Here is a 19,722-nt window from a genome sequence, read left to right on the forward strand (position 1 = left end):
TTATTTTTATTCAAGATATATTCTAGATATATTACTAGAACCAAACTACTGAACCAAACTTGCCTTTCTCAACCTTTTATTTTGATGTGCCAAATACCATACTTAGAAATACCTGAATAAATTGAAATTTCATCTATCCATCTGTTCGTTACAAGGTCCAAATGAGAAGAGTCAACACTAATCAAGCCATAGACCGAAATTTATAATGTGAATTCACACAACGTTTCATGATAAATACTGAAAACATCAAGCTCAGCTTCACCCACAATACAAGTGTTTTAGAGCTATTTTGCCCTCCCCCTTTAACATCCCAGGAATTCCTATCAGCCACACGAAAAACCGAGGATTTGCATAGAAACAAGAATTTACCTTATTATTAAATTTTTAATATATAATACTGCAATAGTAGAGGAATGAATGTATAGGAAGTATTAAAAGATTGTTCATTATACTTTTGTCTTCATATATATATATATCTTCTTAAAATTAAAATAACAATAATCACACCTGAAGACCTTGTCCATCTACGGTGACGGAATTTGCTCTTTGCATTTTGTTTCGTTCTCCCAGTTTGTTCATTTGCTGGGGACAACCCTTCTCTTTTTTCACTGTTGCCTGTCTTTCCTTCAGGAAAAATAGAAAAAAAGAAAGAAAATGGAACATTTTAACACATTATATAATTCTATTCAACTGTAACTAAGATTGTTCCTCTCTAGAGGTTTTTTTTTTGACTGGAGAGCAATGTCAGATTCTGATTTAATGAAAATGAGATCTAAGTCAAGTTACTACATGATGTCTGTCCACTTCACATAACATCTATCTATGTGCCTGGACATTCCACAATGACTGGGCAGTAGACGGATGAAAGTGTGCAGTCACAGTACAAATTAATGTGATGTAAAGATAATCTGACATTACCAGGTCCGGGTTGACATTCTGAAAACTGGAAAGCCAATCATATTTAATAGTTTAATAAGCATAGTGATAACAGATCAATAATTTTTCAAAATCTCTTCCCAACTGCTAGCAAAGGTTAGATGTTTTAAGAGTACTTTACCACTTATGGAAAAATACACTTGTTTTAAATGTACCATAGTCATTTGACTGTCCTTAAGAGGTTGAACTTTAAAGCAGCTTTTTATAAAACGCATATTTTGTATCAGAAATAAATCGGTGGAAGTTCTAATTCTACATCAGATTCTAAGCAACTGGCAACTTTGGTTGCTGATACATAGCAGATGAAAGATGAAAGCTCAGAAGTATGTTGTTATAATCATAATTTCAATTGTTGTAAGGTCATTTCAGAAAACTTTGAAAACAAAACAAAGCAAACAAACAAACAATTGCCCTGGCTCTTTGTATCTCATTTCTCCTATTTATAAACTGCTCCCAGCATGTCCTTTCACCTTGTCCAAAAATGCACCATGCATTAAGACAGCAGATGTTTGTCAAATAGAATCAGCAAACCCAATCCTGACTGCACTCCCGTCACTTTCCTCACATCTCAAGTGCAAGGAGGTTTTAAACTAGTCAGGGGATAGGGCTGCCACACTAAAACGGAACATGAAGGACACTGTTTCACCCCCTGCAATTGTACCCAGTCCATAGTGCATTTACATTTCACACCAGGCCAAATCCACCTCTGTGGTACCTCTGATAAAACCTAAGGGATTGCATAAGCAATTAATCCATGCCACTCTTTCTGCAGCAGTTTCAACTGGTTAAGAAACATTGAAACAGATTCCCTGGAAGGAATGGAATAACTCTAGGTTTAATACAGTGCCTTTCTAGGATCACTATAGCACAGATGTAGGCCATCACTGGTTTTATATCATCTTTGATTTCCTTAAATTTGGACAACAACCCTCAATCTAGTCCTGATGCAAATAGTGGTGCAATTCATCTCTTTCTGCTTCGGGTAGCAAATAAAGTGCTTTGCAGAACTTTGGCAATCTCATCGCATTGCCTATAAAAGGACTGAAAAACCTATGTCACAGGGGAAAAAAACAAAACAAAACAAACAAACAAACAAAAAACTTCCTAAGAGATTAGTTAACTGAGCACTTGGATATTTTCAATAACATGACCATTTCAAAAGGAAGTCCAAGCATATAGACTACAATATTATTGCTTTAAAAAGAAAACAGTAGAAGCAACTAAAGCAACACATCTCAGCCCTAACCTTCAAAACTACCTAAGAAATCAGCAACTCTGCATTTGTTCGTTTGATGATTATTAGAAACTCTAACTAGGATGAGGCATCCATGCAGAATAATGTTTGTGAACTAACTAATTCACAAACATTAATGCATAATGGTATTGGTTAGTGCCTATAGTCTAAGGACAGACAGTATGAAACTCCAGTGTGAAGGAAGCTTCATAACTCACTACATACGTAAAAGGTAGCTTTGGGGTTTCAAACAACTTTGTGACTAGTTACTCTTAAAAGTCAAGGCATTTTAGATAAAGTGAGTATACAGTGTTAAACATAATTTAATGTTACTTGAAGTTATATGGCCAAAACTCTCTCTTGTGTATTACAAAATATTCAGAAACCAAATCATATGCCAGTAATACAGACACATGGCTAGTACAAAACCATGATTCATAACAAAAAAATATAGATGGAGAGAGGGCTTTAAAAAGTCTAGATAAATGTTAAGCTAAAAAAAAAAAAACACCAAAAACAACAACAAAAAACGTATTTGTGACAGTTCAAAGAAAAAGATAACAGAAAGAAGCAGACCTAGCACACAGAGGAAGTATACTTAATGAGGTTAAAAAACACCATTCAAAAGAGACCTTATAAAGGGTGGCACCAAAAACTGTCTTTAACTTAGAGGAAAAGCATTTATACCTTGCTGAGAACTGTCTCTCCATAAAGGATGCCAATGAGATCAATACTGCTGTTATCAATCATTAATGAGCAAAATCTAGTTTTACTAGATTTTTTTTTTTTTTGGTCATACCTTTTTTTTTTTTTGGTCAGGATGCCTTCCACTATTTATATTACCTGTCCCATAAGCAAAACAATTTCTTGCCATACAGACCAAGACAATTTCTCCTAAGCAGTGACTATTAAAAATTAGGCCATAAAACTTACAACATATAAAGGAAAAATATAGTCATGATATATAATTCTCTACAGTGTTATAAAAAATTAGATATGGATATTTGATGTCATTATCCATGAAGGTCTACTTTCCTAAGAGAGTAAAAATAAAGTATTTCCTATCACCTCTCTCTCTCTTTTTTTTTTTTTTACATATGATACCACAACATATGACACCATGTAGACTAAGTACTCTCAGGTAGATTTCTAATATTCTAGATTTCCTAGTTACAGATCCCACATGTTTAGATGTGTCACCCTAGTGTGGATCTGACTTCTAGCTTATATGAAATAATACAATACTGTACAACTTGACTCTACAAAGTATTTTTATTAATGGAACACAAAAAGATTTACAGTTTCATTAAAAATACTTTTAAATTATCTTGTACTGATACTGTTTTATATATGAAATAGAAACATGGCTTTCTAATCCAACTGCACATAACTGAGTAACTTTCTGAAACTACATTATTAAGATATCCAAGACTGTCAGGAATTAAACAGTGTAATTTTCTTATGAGATGGTAACAGTTTAATAAAATCATACCTGGACAATATACTACAAGTTCTAGCAATGTTAAAACAAATTTGACATGCATGGAATAAATGGTTTTACAAATGCAAAAATTTATTTTTCAAGTAAGAGATGTTTACACAACAATTATGCTGTATTTAATATCTTTTTTTTAAAAAAATATGAAAGCATACAAAATGATTATGTGTTTGTGAATCATTTTGTTAAGAGGGCATGCATGAGGTTGATAGAGATACCAAATACAGCATTTTAAAAGCTATTGTACATTTTGATGGCTCAAAGAATTAAACTTTTCTGTTCTTCTGGTATATGCCAGAGCACATACCTTTCAAAGTAGTATTTACCACAACACCAATGTTTTCCACCCATTTTTCCACCACTCATGCCCTCTTTTCTTCTCTTGAACTCTCACTTGGAAGTCACTGTCTATTAACTGAGAGGAAGGAGTTTCTAAAATTCAGAACTGCTCCAGAGATCACTGTCAGCTAAGACATCTATCCAATGATCTATCCAATTTTCATCCAAATAAGGATTAAAGAATTAATAAACGATAGGGCCTTTCAACTGACAACACAGAACACCATGTCTAGATTTTTAGTTCAGCCCCAAAATGCACTTTTTAGCAAGAATAATGTATAGTATTATGTTAGTATTCCTGCCCACATGGATTCCTCCCATTACGCACCTCAGGGAGCAAACCTCCTAAAGTAGGTAGCGTCTGTTGGAAAAAGAGAATATTAGACTGAAATACTTGAACAGCTGGGATGGCAAAGGTCATGGTGAGAACTCTTGCAATGAATGTTACCTTGCAGCAGTTGTACTCAACAACTAATGTACACAGTGGTTTTCTCTCTCCTTCTCCCGCCCCCCCCCTATATTTGCACAACCATAATCCCCCAGTGTTTTGGCTGTCATATAATTCATAGTAATGGAATAATGTGTTGGATCATTTTATCAGCAGCTGAAAATATTAAAAAACCTCAGATTTAAGAGTACTCCCTAAGTATCAAGAATCTTATTTTACAGTATGAAAGAATTATATTCTGAAGAACATACTGTGTTCTTTCATATAGTAAAATGAGATGCTTGGTACTTGGAGAGCACTCATAATCTTCTAAGTCTTTGAATCCTCATTCAAAGTAAGGAATCTTATTTAAAAAGCTTTCTTCTGCTATAGTGGACAAACTACACAACATTCATCCTCAAATAGTATTTCAACCCTTTCTTTGCATACAGTTAAAATCTTTACATAAAAGTGAGATTTAGAAATATCATATTCATGAAAAAACAGATGAACAGCAACTAGTGGCCTACTAAGTAGAAATATGTTTGCATTTTAAAAGCTGACATGGAATCCATTGCCTATGCAGCAAAAATTGCTTTTTCTCACCTTGCCTTTTATTCAATTTGTATGAATTTGTATTTTCTTAATTGTTTTGAACACAACTGAGATTATTTAAAACATACTTTTAAAGAATTTATACACTAAGAAGAATTGTAAAACCATTACTAAATAATAATGTAGTTACTATTATAGTAGTATTATTATATTAGTATTAAATTAGATATATTATTAGTATTATTATAGTAGTTAGTATCATTACAGAATTTGTCAAGTAATTACTGAAAATTCTAGATGACTTCTGTATAATTACGTCTTTTATACTATATGCCTACGGATAAGACATATACTCAAAACTCCAAATAGGGAGTGGGCGTGCAAAAATATATTGATCAGAAGAATCCGATCACAGCAGATCAGATGGAATCCATGGAATCCTGTGCAAAGGTATCCAAAGGTATCCTCAGATATATGCAGGAAGAAAGTCATGAAAGTTTAAGTATTTAACTTGAATACAAAACTGAAGTTGAGTGTTTTTTAAAGAAACTGGAGGAATGTGAGATTGGTCTTTTTTAAAGTTTGCTCCATGATTCCTAGGCACTACTTTCTTTAAAGACCTGGTTTTCTCCAAGGGATACAAAAGCTCTGCTTTAGTACACAACGAAATATTAGATCAAGTACTCTTAGACTATCATTTTGTAAACGTATGTTGTATTCAAGAACCTGTTTACAAAAATTCCATTCCATGTAATTTCTGTCCATATTTACACAACACCTGAAGAGAATCAAAGAGTCAGACAACCTGAAAACTGGAGAAAAACAACAAAAAAAAAAAACAACAACATAAAACCTTAACAAAACAAACAAAACAACTGGAAAGCAATCATATTTATGATTTAGATGGAACTATAATTCAGATGCGCTAAAATAGTTACTTTATAGAATTTTCACTGCATTTCCAGGTCTAACCATGTGTATATACTGATCAGCAGGTTCAATATTAGGACACCATATCATGATGCCTTGAAAGCTCACAGAGGTGTAGTTTTACATCCAAGGGCTGAAGCTGAAAGTAATCCTGTGGACAAGATTAGTGACCTACTCACTACCAAGAATAACTGTCCAGTGAGCTGCACATGCCCAACTTATAAAGGAAATATAAAACTTCCATTTTACCTGAGAGCTGACTTGGTAAGAAACAATTGCTATTAAATATGTGTATATATATATATATATATATATATATATATATATGTCATTCAGAAGGAGGTATCTTGTCACTCATAATACTGATAGCAAAAACGTGAAAAAGGACAATGCTATAATATATAATGCAGATTGTTGTTTGGGAATACTTCTAAAATAATTATCTTGATAAAAAACAAGACTGCTTTGCATATGGAATCATTACCTGGTGAGTTTATATACACATTATGTTGCTTGCTTAATATATCTTAAATACGTAAAGAATCACACAGCAAAATCACTATCAAGTATTTCTTATTTAGCATATTGGCCTCAGTTTATTTAGTTGGTTGAAGATATCTTGCCTTATATCTTGCACCCGTTAAATATTAGCATCATTGTTACCCAACAGTAGGACCAAGACTTATTATTGAACCTGCAGCCTAAAATAAACGTGGACTGTAGTAAGCAATTACATACACTGTCGAAGAAAGACAAAAGAGCTGCAAAACTATTTTAAAATATACATACAAGTGCAAGGTCCTGCACCTGGCTCAGGGCAACCGCAAACATGAATACTGGGCAATGACTGGATAAAGAGCAGCACTTTGAAGAAGAATCTGGGGATACTGATGGGTGAAAGCCTGAACATGAGCTAGTAATGTGCACTTGCAGCCCAGAAAGCCAAACAAGGGGTTGTGGGCTGCAACAAAAGAAACACGGCCAGCAGATCGCGGGAGGCAATTCTTCCCCTCTGCTCCATTCTTGTGAGATCCTGCCTGGAGTCCTGCATTTAGCTCAGGACTCCCCAGCACAAGAAAAACCCATCAGAGTTTTTGATAGGGGGTTTAGGGACAGGACAAGGAGTAATGGCTTTAAACTAAAAGAAGGTAGGTTTAAATTAGATGTTAGGAAGAAGTTCTTTATTCAGAGGGTGGTGAGGCACTGGAACAGGTGGCCCAGAGAATCTGTGGATGCCCTATCCCTGGAAGTGTTCAAGGCCAGGTTGGGCGGGGCTTTGAGCAACCTGGTCTAGTGGAAGGTGTCCTGCCCATGGCAGTGGGGTTGGAATTAGATAACCTTTAAGGTCCCTTCCAGCCCAGACCATTTAGGATTCTATATGTTTCTCAGTGTGTGGAAATCTGGCTAATGAATATTAGGTAATAGCACAACAATTAAAACAGATTTTAAAAAAAAATGTTTTGTTTTGTTTTTTTTTCCTTTTCAGTTGCATATGATATTGCAGATTCAGTTCTCTGCAAATGTAAAACACACTTCAAATATAATGGTGTGCTTATATACACCAAGAGCTTTTTCATTTCTTTGAAGTCAGAAGGAAATTAGTAATTGCCCTGGAGGAAAATGTATCTTCCTAACTAATTATCTGTTTGGCAAACACAGTTCAATGTTAAAATAATAAGATGCTGATAAACTGAAATGGCAGCCATTCAATCATTTTAAGTTATATCTAGTTGCCGGCCCACAACTCATCACTATTGTCTGTCCCTAAGGTTATTCTTTACTCTCTCTCCTATTAGACTTCCATACACCCTTGCCTACACAGAATCAGAATAGTTTGGGTTGAAAGAACCTTAAAGATCATTATGTTCCAACCCCCCTGCCACAGGCAGGGACACCTTCCAGTAAACCAGGTTGCTTAGAGCACCATCCAGCCTGGCCTTGAACACCTCCAGGGATAGGGCATCTACAGCTTCTCTGGACAGCCTGTTCCAGTGCCTCACCACTACTTTATAGCGAAAAATTTCTTCCTTATATCTAATCTAAACTTACCCTCTTTTAGTTTAAAACTGTTACCTCTTGTCTTATCATTACAATCCCTGACAAATAATCCCTTCCCAGCTTTTCTGTAGGCCTCCTTTAGGTATTGGAAGGCTGTTATAAGGTCTTCACAGAGCCTTCTCTACTTCTCTACTCTACTTGAGGCTGAACAACCTCAAGTCCCTCAGCCTGTCTTCACAGGAGAGGTGCTCCAGCCTGCTGATCATCTTTGTGGCCCTCTCTGAACTCGCTACAACAGGTCCATGTCTTGTGGTGGGGAGCCTAGAGCTGAATGCAGTACTGTAAGTGGGGTCTCATAAGAGTACAGCAGAGAGGGAGTCACCTCCCTTGGCTTGCTGACCATGCTTCCTTTGATGCAGCCCAGGACAGGGTTGGCTTTCTGGGCTGCAAGCATACACTGTCAGCTCATGTGGAGCTTCTCCATCAACCACAAACCCCAGGTCCTTCTCCTCAGGGCTGCTCTCAACCCATTCTCTGCTCAGCCTGTATTTGTGCTTGAGACTGCCCCGGCCCAATTTCAGGACCTTGCACTCGAATTTGTAGAACTTCATGAACTTCATATATATTGAAATAACTGTTTTTGTGGTATGTAACAGCCTTATGATGTTTCTGAACTCAGCTTCAAAGAATCTGGTTGCTCATAAACATGCTACACTGACTTTTTGCACTCCGTGTTAAGCTTGGATTCAACTAAGTTAAAACTGATCTCTACTATAACAAAAACAGAAGAATCATTTTTGCAATTGAAAACCTGTAAGAATCATAGAATGGCTCATGTTGGAAGGGACCTTAAAGATCATCTAACTTCAACGCCCCTGCCATAGACAGGGATGCCACCCACTAGATCAGGTTGTCCAAGGCCCCATCCAGCCTGGCCTTTAACACCTCTAGGGATGGGGCATCCACAGCTTCTGGGGTTAAGAGGGTTAAGAAGGCTCATTTTTCAACCAACGACTGCTAATTCCCTTTTGCTCTCTCTGCATCTCTGCTTTCCTATGTAACATTTACCTATCTCACAGGAAAATAGTAATACTAAAATGTATTACCAGACATCGAAAAATTGTCTATTTAATTACATTGTAATTATAGTGCATGCACAAGCTATTTAGTCTCTCTGAATACTGCTAGGGAAAGAAATTCTTGTACAAAATTTTCCGTTTTAAATCTGTATTAGTTTTTGCCAGCATCTCAACATGTTTGCTATATTTATACAAAATCATGTAAGTTTGAAGGTACTCATTGAAATGTATATTGTTTAGTTGCACAAGGAATATTCCTTAGCTAAAACTTGTCATCTGTTGTGTATGTTGTTTTCTGTATCTAAATAGAACTAGTTATAACCAAAAGATTTTTTGAACTTTTATGTTCTTATACAATGAAATGCTAAAGCCCAACCCAAATCAAATAAACCAAAATGTACAACTAATTATGTTTTAAAATAAGAGGTCAAGTGAATTCTACTTATTTTAAATTGGATGTGTATAAATAAATTTACTCTATGATACACAGTTATTTTATACATAAAATTTATGCTTATATGATTTTGTCCTAAAACATTTTGAGCATTTTCACTAGACAAAAGAAAAAACAAATTAATTTATAAGAGAAAAGTAACAAAGTGAGTTCTTCCAAACTTTTTATCATGATGACCAATATCTCCCAGAGAGCTGAAAAATGAAGTTGAAAATCAAACACAAAGAATTGCATCCAGTTTCAAATTTAATTTTGTTCACTTCTTGCCTTTTATATTCCACCAGACCCATGTCACCCCCCCTCTTTGAAATAAACTGGTTACTATGGAGACAGTGGTAACTGCCATATAGTAATGCTCACTCTGTATTCAGGGTACCTAATGTTTTACAATTTATCCCATGATTTCCTTCCCACCCCCCAAATTAACGGTTTTAATTATAGTTTACAAAACCTACGTTAGATATTTAGTAAAAAAGACTTAATTCTAGAACTCACATTAATGTTAGGAGAATCAAAATAATCATATATTATGAAATATATAAACATCTATTAAATAGTAGGATTTTATTGGTTGATTTGTCATTATATCTATTTTGCTTGGAAATAGAAAAATCTAATTACTTTTCTACAAACATAAATAAGAATTAGGACATCTTATGTGTTCATCAATAAATGGAGTAAAGTAAAGGATGGCACAAAATGAATAAGATAAAAGGTATGGTAGCATTTTTTCCTTTCAGCTTTAAAAAGGGGGTGGGTAGAGATGAGCTGTATCATAAGGAGAGACCAACATTTTTCCCTCACTATTCACTCATCTCATTCCAATACCCAGTTTTTAACATGGTTATGATCTAATTCTGTACTCTTGGTAGGCTAGGATTCAATTGAGTTAAAGATTTTTAAACTCAGTGCCAGTCAACCTTATCATGAACTTTCATTATGTGCATGTAATTAATTGGGTCCAATGAACAATATCAGCACTGAGTTATAGACTTTTTCCCCCCACCATATAATTAGAATATAATTACCCACAGGATATCAGAATGATGCAAAACCTTTCCTCTAAATGTGCCCTCATTAGGAAACAAGTCTCAATGTACATTTATTCAATCAGTATGAATTAATTAAAATGTTACTGAAATAAAAGAGAGTAGCTTTAAAGTGTATCTGACATCTATTAAAAGACTATCACTTGAGATCCCTACACACAGTTTATAACAAAACTCATTTAACTCAAGCAAAAAAACTTCGCTGTACATTCCTTATATATAGTAAACAAAAAAAGTAAAAATGGACTAGTTTTAAAGTTCACAGACTACATTCCACTAAAACATCTAAAAGTATTGCAGTGAAATATGAGAAATCTTTACATGATATTGACTCCAGATAGATGTGTGATTCTTTCACAATATACACAGTATCTACTTCAGGAGTAGATACTTCCCCATGATTTCTTGACTGTGTTTATGGGGAAAAGAAACTCTCTGTGATATTAAGATCAAGAAAGACAATTTTTCTATTTATTTTTCACAGTTGCAGCAGTGGTTTTGGATATCGCTGGGTATTAGGAAGTAGAAAAAATGGAGGATATTGTCCTGGACAACAAATTGCAGTTGAGAGGCCGGTTTCGTAAGTCTGGTATAATATATGGTGATGTTTTAGCTGCAATTTATGAAAAAAAAAAATATAATAATAAAAAATTCCTTTCATGACAGCAGAAAGAATCTAAACCAGACGTCACAAAAACTGAAAAAATGACACATACTGGATGAGAAAGAGGTAAAGATAGATACCTCTTCTTAGTTCCATAAAGAGATGGGAAGTGATTTTGCCTGTACTCTAGAAAGAAAACCAATGAGAAGACATCTTTGTCAGAGATGAACTTTGACAGTTTTCCAGAAGAAGTCTGGACTTCCAAAGTTACAGATGAAAGGGAGACCAAAGATACAAGATTTTTTCCATGTGCCATATTGTCTTTCCCACAACGCCTTTAACTTCTATGGTAGTATACGTGTTTTGCCTGGGATTGAGTTGATGCCTTCATAGTAGTAGCTTGTATGGTGCTGCATTTTGCATTTGTTATAATAACAGTGTTGGAACACCAATATATTAGTTGTTGCTAAACAGTGCCTACACAGGATCAAGGCCTTTTCTGTTTCTCCCACTGTCATGCCAGTGAGTTGGACAGGCAGCACACAAAGCTGGGAGGGAACACAGCCAGGACAGCTGACCCCAGCTGGCCAAAGGGATATTTTCTGTATGATTTTTAAATTAAGGCTTGTCTTCCTAAGCAACACTTACATGTGATGAGCCCTGACTTCCTGGAAATGGCTGAACTTCTGCTTGCTGATGCGAAGTAGTGAATTTCTTGTTTTGCTGTACTTGCACATGTAGCTTTTAAACTGTCTTTAACTCAACCCACGAGTTTTCTCACTTGTTCCTTTCTGACTCTTTCCCCATCCTGCCAGGGGGAGTGAGTGAGTGGCTGTGTGGAGCTTAGCTGACTGCCAGGGTTAAAACACAGCAGCAGGAAAGAGATTTTCTTCTCTGATACCTTAAAGTACTCAAGGGTAAATGTGCTGTGAAAGGCACTGTAACATTGTGCCAAAATGGTAATCTGCTTTTTCTTGTCTTCTGCATAGAAGTAACATTGCAAGGTATATTCAAGGTATATTATTTTTGATCATTGAAACTAACTTCATGTCCTAAATGAAAAACTTCCACTGTCAGGTTTATGATGTGCTGTGTCTTAACACATTTCTATTAACAGACACTCTTATTATTACATCTTTAGTCAATTTCAGTGTCCATACAGTCACTGTTTTGATTGCCATTATTGAAAGTGCTGGTTTCATATTACGGTGGCCCTACATTTTTCAAAAGGAATCCCCTTAGCAGAAAATGGGAGAAACTAATTAAAAAAATACTGAGATAAACAACATGTACATTGTAAGTCATCATTTTTAAGGGGAATTAGGTCATCAATGTGTTATTTGTAACACAGGATTTTAATGCATTTTTGAAAAAAAGCTACTAGGTGAATAAATATACTGCAAAATTATAAAGTTCCCTTTAAATCACAGCAAAACATATTCTCCATTCTTAACCATATACAAACATAGTGCTGAAATACATGTTTTATGTTACATTATTAGTATGCAATACTGAAACATGATTCTGATACAGGAAAACATACTTATTTCTGCTTATGCCTTCAAAATTTGCAGAGAAGACTAACCTATTCAAGGATGATTTTGACTCTAGAGAGGTTTTATATATCCTCTAAACAACTTAAGTAAACTCAACTTGTGAAATAAAAATCTTAATTCTTCTATACGTCTTCCTCTTCTGAAGAGGAAATGGAATTACACAAATATAATTGAAGATGAAATTTCATGCAGAGGGTTTATTCAGTTTATAAGAATGGCAAACAATATGTAACAATAAAATAAAAACTCCCAAATAGCAAAAACAGAGTTTCTACATTTAAAGTACGACTTAAAATCCTGAAAATTAAATAATATAATGCAAAATGTAATCATCTGGCAAAATTATTGTAACATTTTTGCAATTATTATTCAGAACGTGACCAGATAATATCAAAGTGCCATTACAGATAAACTTGTAACTACTCTTATTACTCTGCACAAACATGCAAATGTTAAATAAATACTATTAGTATATATATATATATATATATACACACTATATATATAGTATATAAATATATACTATAATAGTATATAATACTATTATATAATGTTAAATAAATAAATACTATAGCCAGCTTTCCACTGTTTTACTTTCACTGACAGCAATGGAATACTATCAGTTTACTCATGTTGAGGATAAAGTCTAGCATTCATCCCTTAGCAGATTGACAAATGAACAGCCGAAAGTATTAATCAGAAAAGAAGTAATTTACAGCAAACATAAATATTCTTATCAGAAACAGGTTTAAGATTAGAAGGTAATTTTTCTTGCTTTTTCACATTGCCGTAAATCATTCTTTAAGTCCTGAAACTTCTTACTTCTATTCTAATGCATATTTAAGTTAAGAGGACCACACACATGATGATGCTATGATTTCATTAGTATATAGCAACTGTTTTAATCTCTGATAACATAAATTAATTCCAAAGATATCTTTCTCACAATAAGATGCTCAGCTCTTTTCAGTACCACCTAGAATGCATTTTTATTTTCATTGAATTGAGTTATTGTTTTTGCGGACAGAGAAATTTACTGTCCACTACTGCAGAATAAAATATACCATAACGTTGATGCATAGCTTACTGCAAGACCAGCGTCATCATTCTAGGTAACCTCCGGCTTAGATCAGAGACCTCAGCATTGCAGATATACAATATGCATCCCAAGCAAAAACTGTCCATAAGAATAACTTCATTATTCTGGGAAGCTGGATCTATAAAAGATGTAAAATGTAGAAGTGTTCTGCCTATACAGTTTCTGGTAAGTACAGTCTAAGTAAGTAATAAAACCTGAGTCAGCTTCAGTTATACTATGCCCTACAGAAAGTTCATTCTCACATGAAGGAAAAGGCAATACACAGAGGATAAAGCACTGTGCATGAACTAATCAGCCAGAATTACCCATTGTGTTTAAGGCTCACACGGTCCTGTGAATTTAACAAATCCTCTGGCAGTCAGTACCAGCATTGTCTCAGCCATTAACTACAACAGAAGATTACATCTGAAATAAACATATGGACAACTCACCAATACTACTGGGCAGATTGATGTGGGTGGTAAAATATGGTCCTTCAAAGGTCCACAGTCACATTCAGGTTTTAGATGTGAAGCACATTTATTATGCAACTATGGGAAGACGAAAAAAAAAAAAAAAAAAAAAAGATTCAACTTTGATATTTTACTACTATAGTCTGAGAAAATGCACATCCTGGAATGGAGTGAGTTTAGATATGCTAAATTAATCTAACTATTACTAGAGTATTACAAGGGAAATGAAACACACTGTAGTGAAAAAAAAAATCTTAGGATTGACAAAAGCTGTGAATTTATACTGAAGCGAAGAATAGTGGATCAAAATGCTTTCCAGTTTAGAAACTGCACATGTAGTCCAGCACACAAAATGAGAGCTTTGCATGACAGTAAAGTAATATCAGCACAGTGCTTACAGTGATCAAAAGTTTCAACTTCTTGCACTGAGTAAGTGACTTTTGTACTACTGCTAGTGGGTGACCTCAGGTAATTTTGGGCAGTCTTTGAAATTACTGGTAGAACTCTACTTCCCATCTGAAACTTATAAACTCACCACTGATCTGATTGTGATGCTTCAATATCTGTGAAAATATAGATGAAATATAAGAGAATAATATAAGAATACCTAAGAGCTTTAAGCTACATTGGGGAAACTTTGTTTGAATCAATGTTCAAGCTTCCATTGACTGCTGAAGAACCTAAATTACTCTCCTTTTTCTACTTCATTCCTAGCATTCATCTAGCTTTCATGAAAGCAATAAGAAGAGTTCTACTCTGAGAATATGGAAAGAATATCCTCAAGTCTACTGACTGAAAAAGCATTGGCTGATTTCTATATTGATAAAAAGGCAGAAAGGGAAAGTATGTATATAACATCAACATAAAATGCCAACAAATATTAATAATGATACACTTATTTAAATATTGTGTATTATCAATCAAGAGTTCCTATTGATATCTTAGGATTTAACTCAATTGGAATGCCAAACACACAACACAAAGGCTCAGTTGTGTACCTAGTTCATGCAAAACATTCACATTTATTGGTATACTTCACCATAGTATTAGAGATAGCCACAGTAAAATACAATGTTTTATTGTAAAACTTCATGAAAGTTTATTATTTCTGCATTGATCAAATGAACTGTGCATTAAATGCAGGTAACACATGCATTTATCTTAAGCACAAGTATTTTATCTTTTGAGAAGACATATATTTGCATTAAATAAAAACAATAAGTGTAATAAATACCATCAATTTTGAAGTAAAAATCCTATTGATCAAGTGATCTAACTGGTTTAATAGGTAACACACAGCATTAGTTCAACAGGTTCAATAGCTGTTATACAATCTGTAGTTCAATAGCTGCACCTGTAGATCACATTTTTCCAATGACTGATTCTTTTTTCCCTTAGATCACTTAACTATGCCATTTGAACTCTACAAAAATTACAATAAAATGATACCAGTTGCTGATATATAAACTTTGCAAAGAACATATTACCATTAAAGCTATCTGGTACAGTTAATGTTGACATAACATTTCTGAATTTTGAACTAAATGGCACCTAATATTAGCCTTGTCCATATTCATTTATACTGCAAAGTTACCTTTTCAGGCAGTTACTTAGCAACAGAAAATAAAAGTCTAACGAGTTTCGATTTACTCTTAGTATTAAAGCCGTATTGTGAGGGTATTTTGGTAGCTCTGTAATCTAGATCATTTGTCATGCTAATTCTCTGCCTCGGTGGTAAGGATACTTGTACCATAATTAATGCACACCAGGCCATGTTACATCAAATAAAAGTATCTTCACACATTCAGTGGTAATTAGCAGTTCTGCTACTCGGAGGCATGCAAACTTATCTATGAAAAAATAGCTTAATCTTCTTATTAGTCTCTGCTGATCTTTGACAACAGAATTGGTAGAAGATATGTAGCTTTAATCAAAATAACTTTGACACAATGATATAAAATAATATGCATCCCATCTCAAAAGAATGTTTTAGCAGATTTTAAATTAATTTCCCCAAAATTCCCTTACCATAAATCTACTCCCTTAGAATATTACCTCCCTCACAACCAGATGCCTATAAAGTAGGAAAAAAAATGCAACATATTTTCTGGAGAGAAAGCTTGAGAAAAAAAACATTTACGAGACCATGGTAGTGGAGAAAAATATGGAGTATGGGGAAGAAGGAATCACTGGCCTGGCTGAAAACTCAGTATGACAGCTATAGCACCAAATACCTCTAAATTTGGGGATTTAAATCAGTGATTTGACATTAAAAGTGACCCTATTATTTTTTAAAAGGAGAATACTTAAAACGCAAGAAAGAGGCTCAGAATTAGTATATAATAACTAACAACCTCCTGCATTACAAAAATAAATCAGCAACAAGCCTTGAATGTGCTGCTGTACAAGGAGGTAAAAATGTATAAAGGATGTGATAATTACATAACTCCAAAATATCCATTCAAAAATCATACCTACATTAGAAATTTAAAACACTGTTGGTTTTTTTTTTCAGTAATTAAGAAAATTACTACTATTAGCAAAAAAAAATAATAATAAAAATAAAGAGGCGAAAGCAGTTCTTCTATAGAATTGCAAGAAAAGTGAATAGGATTAAAAATAAAATCTAATTTGCAGTATGTTTCAAACTTTAAAAATACTCATTTTTAACTTGTGTCTAACTTACACCAGAGTCATTAAAATTAAATAAAAAAATAATTATTTTGAAAATATAACATTACTTTGAAAATAAAAATCTTGAAAACACAGAATAAAAGTCTTCAAAATACAAATGTCAAGGTAAACCTCAATAACAATACTTTTCTATTCTGAATGTCAGAAAACATAGGTTCATTTTTAACCAGTAATTTGATTGATATTTATGCATTTAGACATGCAGAGAGACAGTAAAGATATTCTCAAAATATCTTTCTTCCCAGAGACATCAATGAAAAATCATGCCTCAGTATTTCTTCAGCATTTCTTACTGCTTATGAAAGTCCTCTAAATGTTTCTATGCATCTCTAAGACGCAAAAAACTTTACAACTCTGGTCTAGATTCATATTTAGGTATATAAATAGAGTGATAATAATTTTTCAGAGGACCTAAAAAATTTACAGTTTCCTTTGACTTCAAGAGGAAGCCTTATGCAATAAGTATTTCTCATTAAAATACATTATGAAGATGTAAACACATCTATATCTAGAGCAGAACATTTTAATTTATCTACCTAAGAAGAGATAGCCTCCGCCTAAATTTAATTATCTGCATTTCAAAATTTTGGATTGTGTCTTTCATTCTCTAAATAAATTATCCAAATTTTGACAGCAATCTGGACTACATATTTGCTTTCTTCTAAAATATTGGTTTTTAAGTAATCATAACAGCTTAAAACTGAAAGTATCCTGGATCCATTTTCTTTGATGCTGTTTTATATTTTGTATTCTTGTGTTACAAAAATATGTCACAAACCATCCAAATTTGTATGTTGAAAACAAACATTCACTAATGCCTCACTCTCTGATTATTATTTGAAACACTGAACAAAAAACTGCTGTTCCATAACAATAACAATAACGATATCAGAAAAAGGAAGGGGACTGGGGGGGGGAGGCACCCAAAAAACTAGAAGACAGCTGAATCCCTCCCCATGTACGTTTAAATCCTGCCCAGGCTACAAACAGAAATAGTGACATTGTTCTCTCTAGCATGAAGATCTCACTTATAAGGGCAGTGTTCCCTGAATGTCATTAGTTCCAGTTACTGTTTCCTGCTGAATAAGGTGTGCATAGAAGTTGTATATATGAGGCTTGGTGCACAGATTAGTATACTATCAAGATGTCGCTGCTATTATTCATAGACACTTGAAATTGCTGTATCCTACCAGATGCCTTCAATTTCATTTCAGTTCACCACCCATTAGGGTTTTACCCTAAATTCACCATAAAATTGACTTTTACCAGTAATGAAAACTCTTATAAGACTCCACAAAATGTATCAGGAATTCTGTTTTTTAGAATGTATATTTGTACATCAAGACACTATATTGTGTTGAAGCATATTACACATTTATTTGGTTGCAACAATTAAGTCCCTCTATGAATATTCTGTATATATAATTTCTTAAGTACACACTATCCATTCCTGATGACAATACCAAGTGAGACTTTTTGAATTCTGTGGTTGTGAAAAACATGCAGATTTTCATCTCTCAAGCCTGTGCTAAAGGTATTATTTTAGAGTACTCACTGTGATCTGACACCAAACACAGTGAAGTCCAGTCAAGCCTTGGTAACACTTTATGGTTTTATGACACTTATCACATTTTGTTGGACAATTTCCTTCTACCCAGAAATGGTGCATTACCTACAAAAGAAACGTGTGGATATACATTGGGTTAATAAATTAACAGGTACACGGTTAAGGTAGTATTACCCCAAACTTACATCAGTGTTCTTTTTGGACTTCACATATGTTTTGATACAAGACGCGGGAGCTCTTGAGACACAGCGTTCATGGACTGTATACTTGCAAACTGAAAAAAGAAACACATTAGCAGATGCTGAAGCAATGGTGTTTCTGACTACATTTTTATGAACTATTACTAGCATGTCATCTCTATATAATCAATCCAATCAGTCAATGAAAACTCCAACTAGACTGCTTTTTCCATGGAATACAAAAGGCCAATTAGAACAGGAAATATTATGCAAGTGAAAAATCCAAGAATGCACTATCATTGCTTAACAGGAAATGCTTAATTAAATCAGAGCTCACTACATTTTTTCCACAATAATTGCCAAACGACAAAAATATTAAAGACAAATTGATGACTGCCAAATGGCTTGGTGTCATTTGCCAGTAGAAAGAAATCTATATTTTACAAACTATAGGCATGAGAGCAGCTGGCAAGCACAAAAATAAAAGCCAATGAGTTTATGTTGTTCCTTCTATTGATTTATAAATCTTAAATGGTTGATTAGTCCATTTTCAGATAGTAATTGTTTTCGTGCATTTCATCTAATCACCCCAATTTAACTCTTTCTTTCCCAAATACAACCTCCAAAGAAGCTTTCTTTTCTACCTCCCTGCAAACCCACTTTAGCTAACTATTGCTGTTGATCTTGTCTGTAAAGATCACCCTACCTACATTTGGGAAACACAAATATCAAGATACAATGCAAAGATTTCTGACTTCAGCTATACAACTGTGCCTAGATGAAGAAATAATGCTACAACTAATATCTGCATTCAATCGAGTTAACTATTAAAAACTGAGAATGAATTTCTCCCTGCATGGTATATGTCTCACTCTTTTGACCTCGACAGCAATTAAGCACAAAGTACTTCTAAACACCTTGCTTGCACCTATTACACAAACCCAGTGGGAGGCGCAGCCATTAATCAGACAAACTGCAGGGAGTAACATTGTTGATTGGACCATGGAGGGATGGGGAGGCCTCCTGCAGTTTCTTTTTTTTTTTTTTTTTTTTTTCCTCCCACACAATCTAA

At 34.2% G+C, this 19,722-nt stretch overlaps 1 protein-coding gene across 17 annotated transcripts in view; it reads right to left on the reverse strand.

Moving 5' to 3' along the window:
• The window catches only part of DGKB (diacylglycerol kinase beta), a 394,311-nt gene that overhangs the window by 239,209 nt on the left and 135,380 nt on the right, over positions 1 to 19,722 (reverse strand). For 14 of the 17 annotated variants that reach the window (XM_084510955.1, XM_084510954.1, XM_084510947.1 and 11 more), the window contains 5 exons: positions 18,657 to 18,745; positions 18,460 to 18,576; positions 14,190 to 14,288; positions 4,336 to 4,368; positions 508 to 624 (listed from right to left, as the gene is read on the reverse strand). In XM_084510955.1, coding sequence (XP_084367081.1) covers positions 508 to 624; positions 4,336 to 4,368; positions 14,190 to 14,288; positions 18,460 to 18,576; positions 18,657 to 18,745 — 455 coding nt within the window. The remainder of the gene's footprint in view (positions 1 to 507; positions 625 to 4,335; positions 4,369 to 14,189; positions 14,289 to 18,459; positions 18,577 to 18,656; positions 18,746 to 19,722) is intronic. The other 3 variants (XM_084510952.1, XM_084510951.1, XM_084510948.1) reach the window with 1 other exon arrangement.

Source organism: Aythya ferina (genome assembly GCF_964211825.1).
Source record: "Aythya ferina genome assembly, chromosome: 2".
NCBI classification, from domain to species: domain Eukaryota; kingdom Metazoa; phylum Chordata; class Aves; order Anseriformes; family Anatidae; genus Aythya; species Aythya ferina.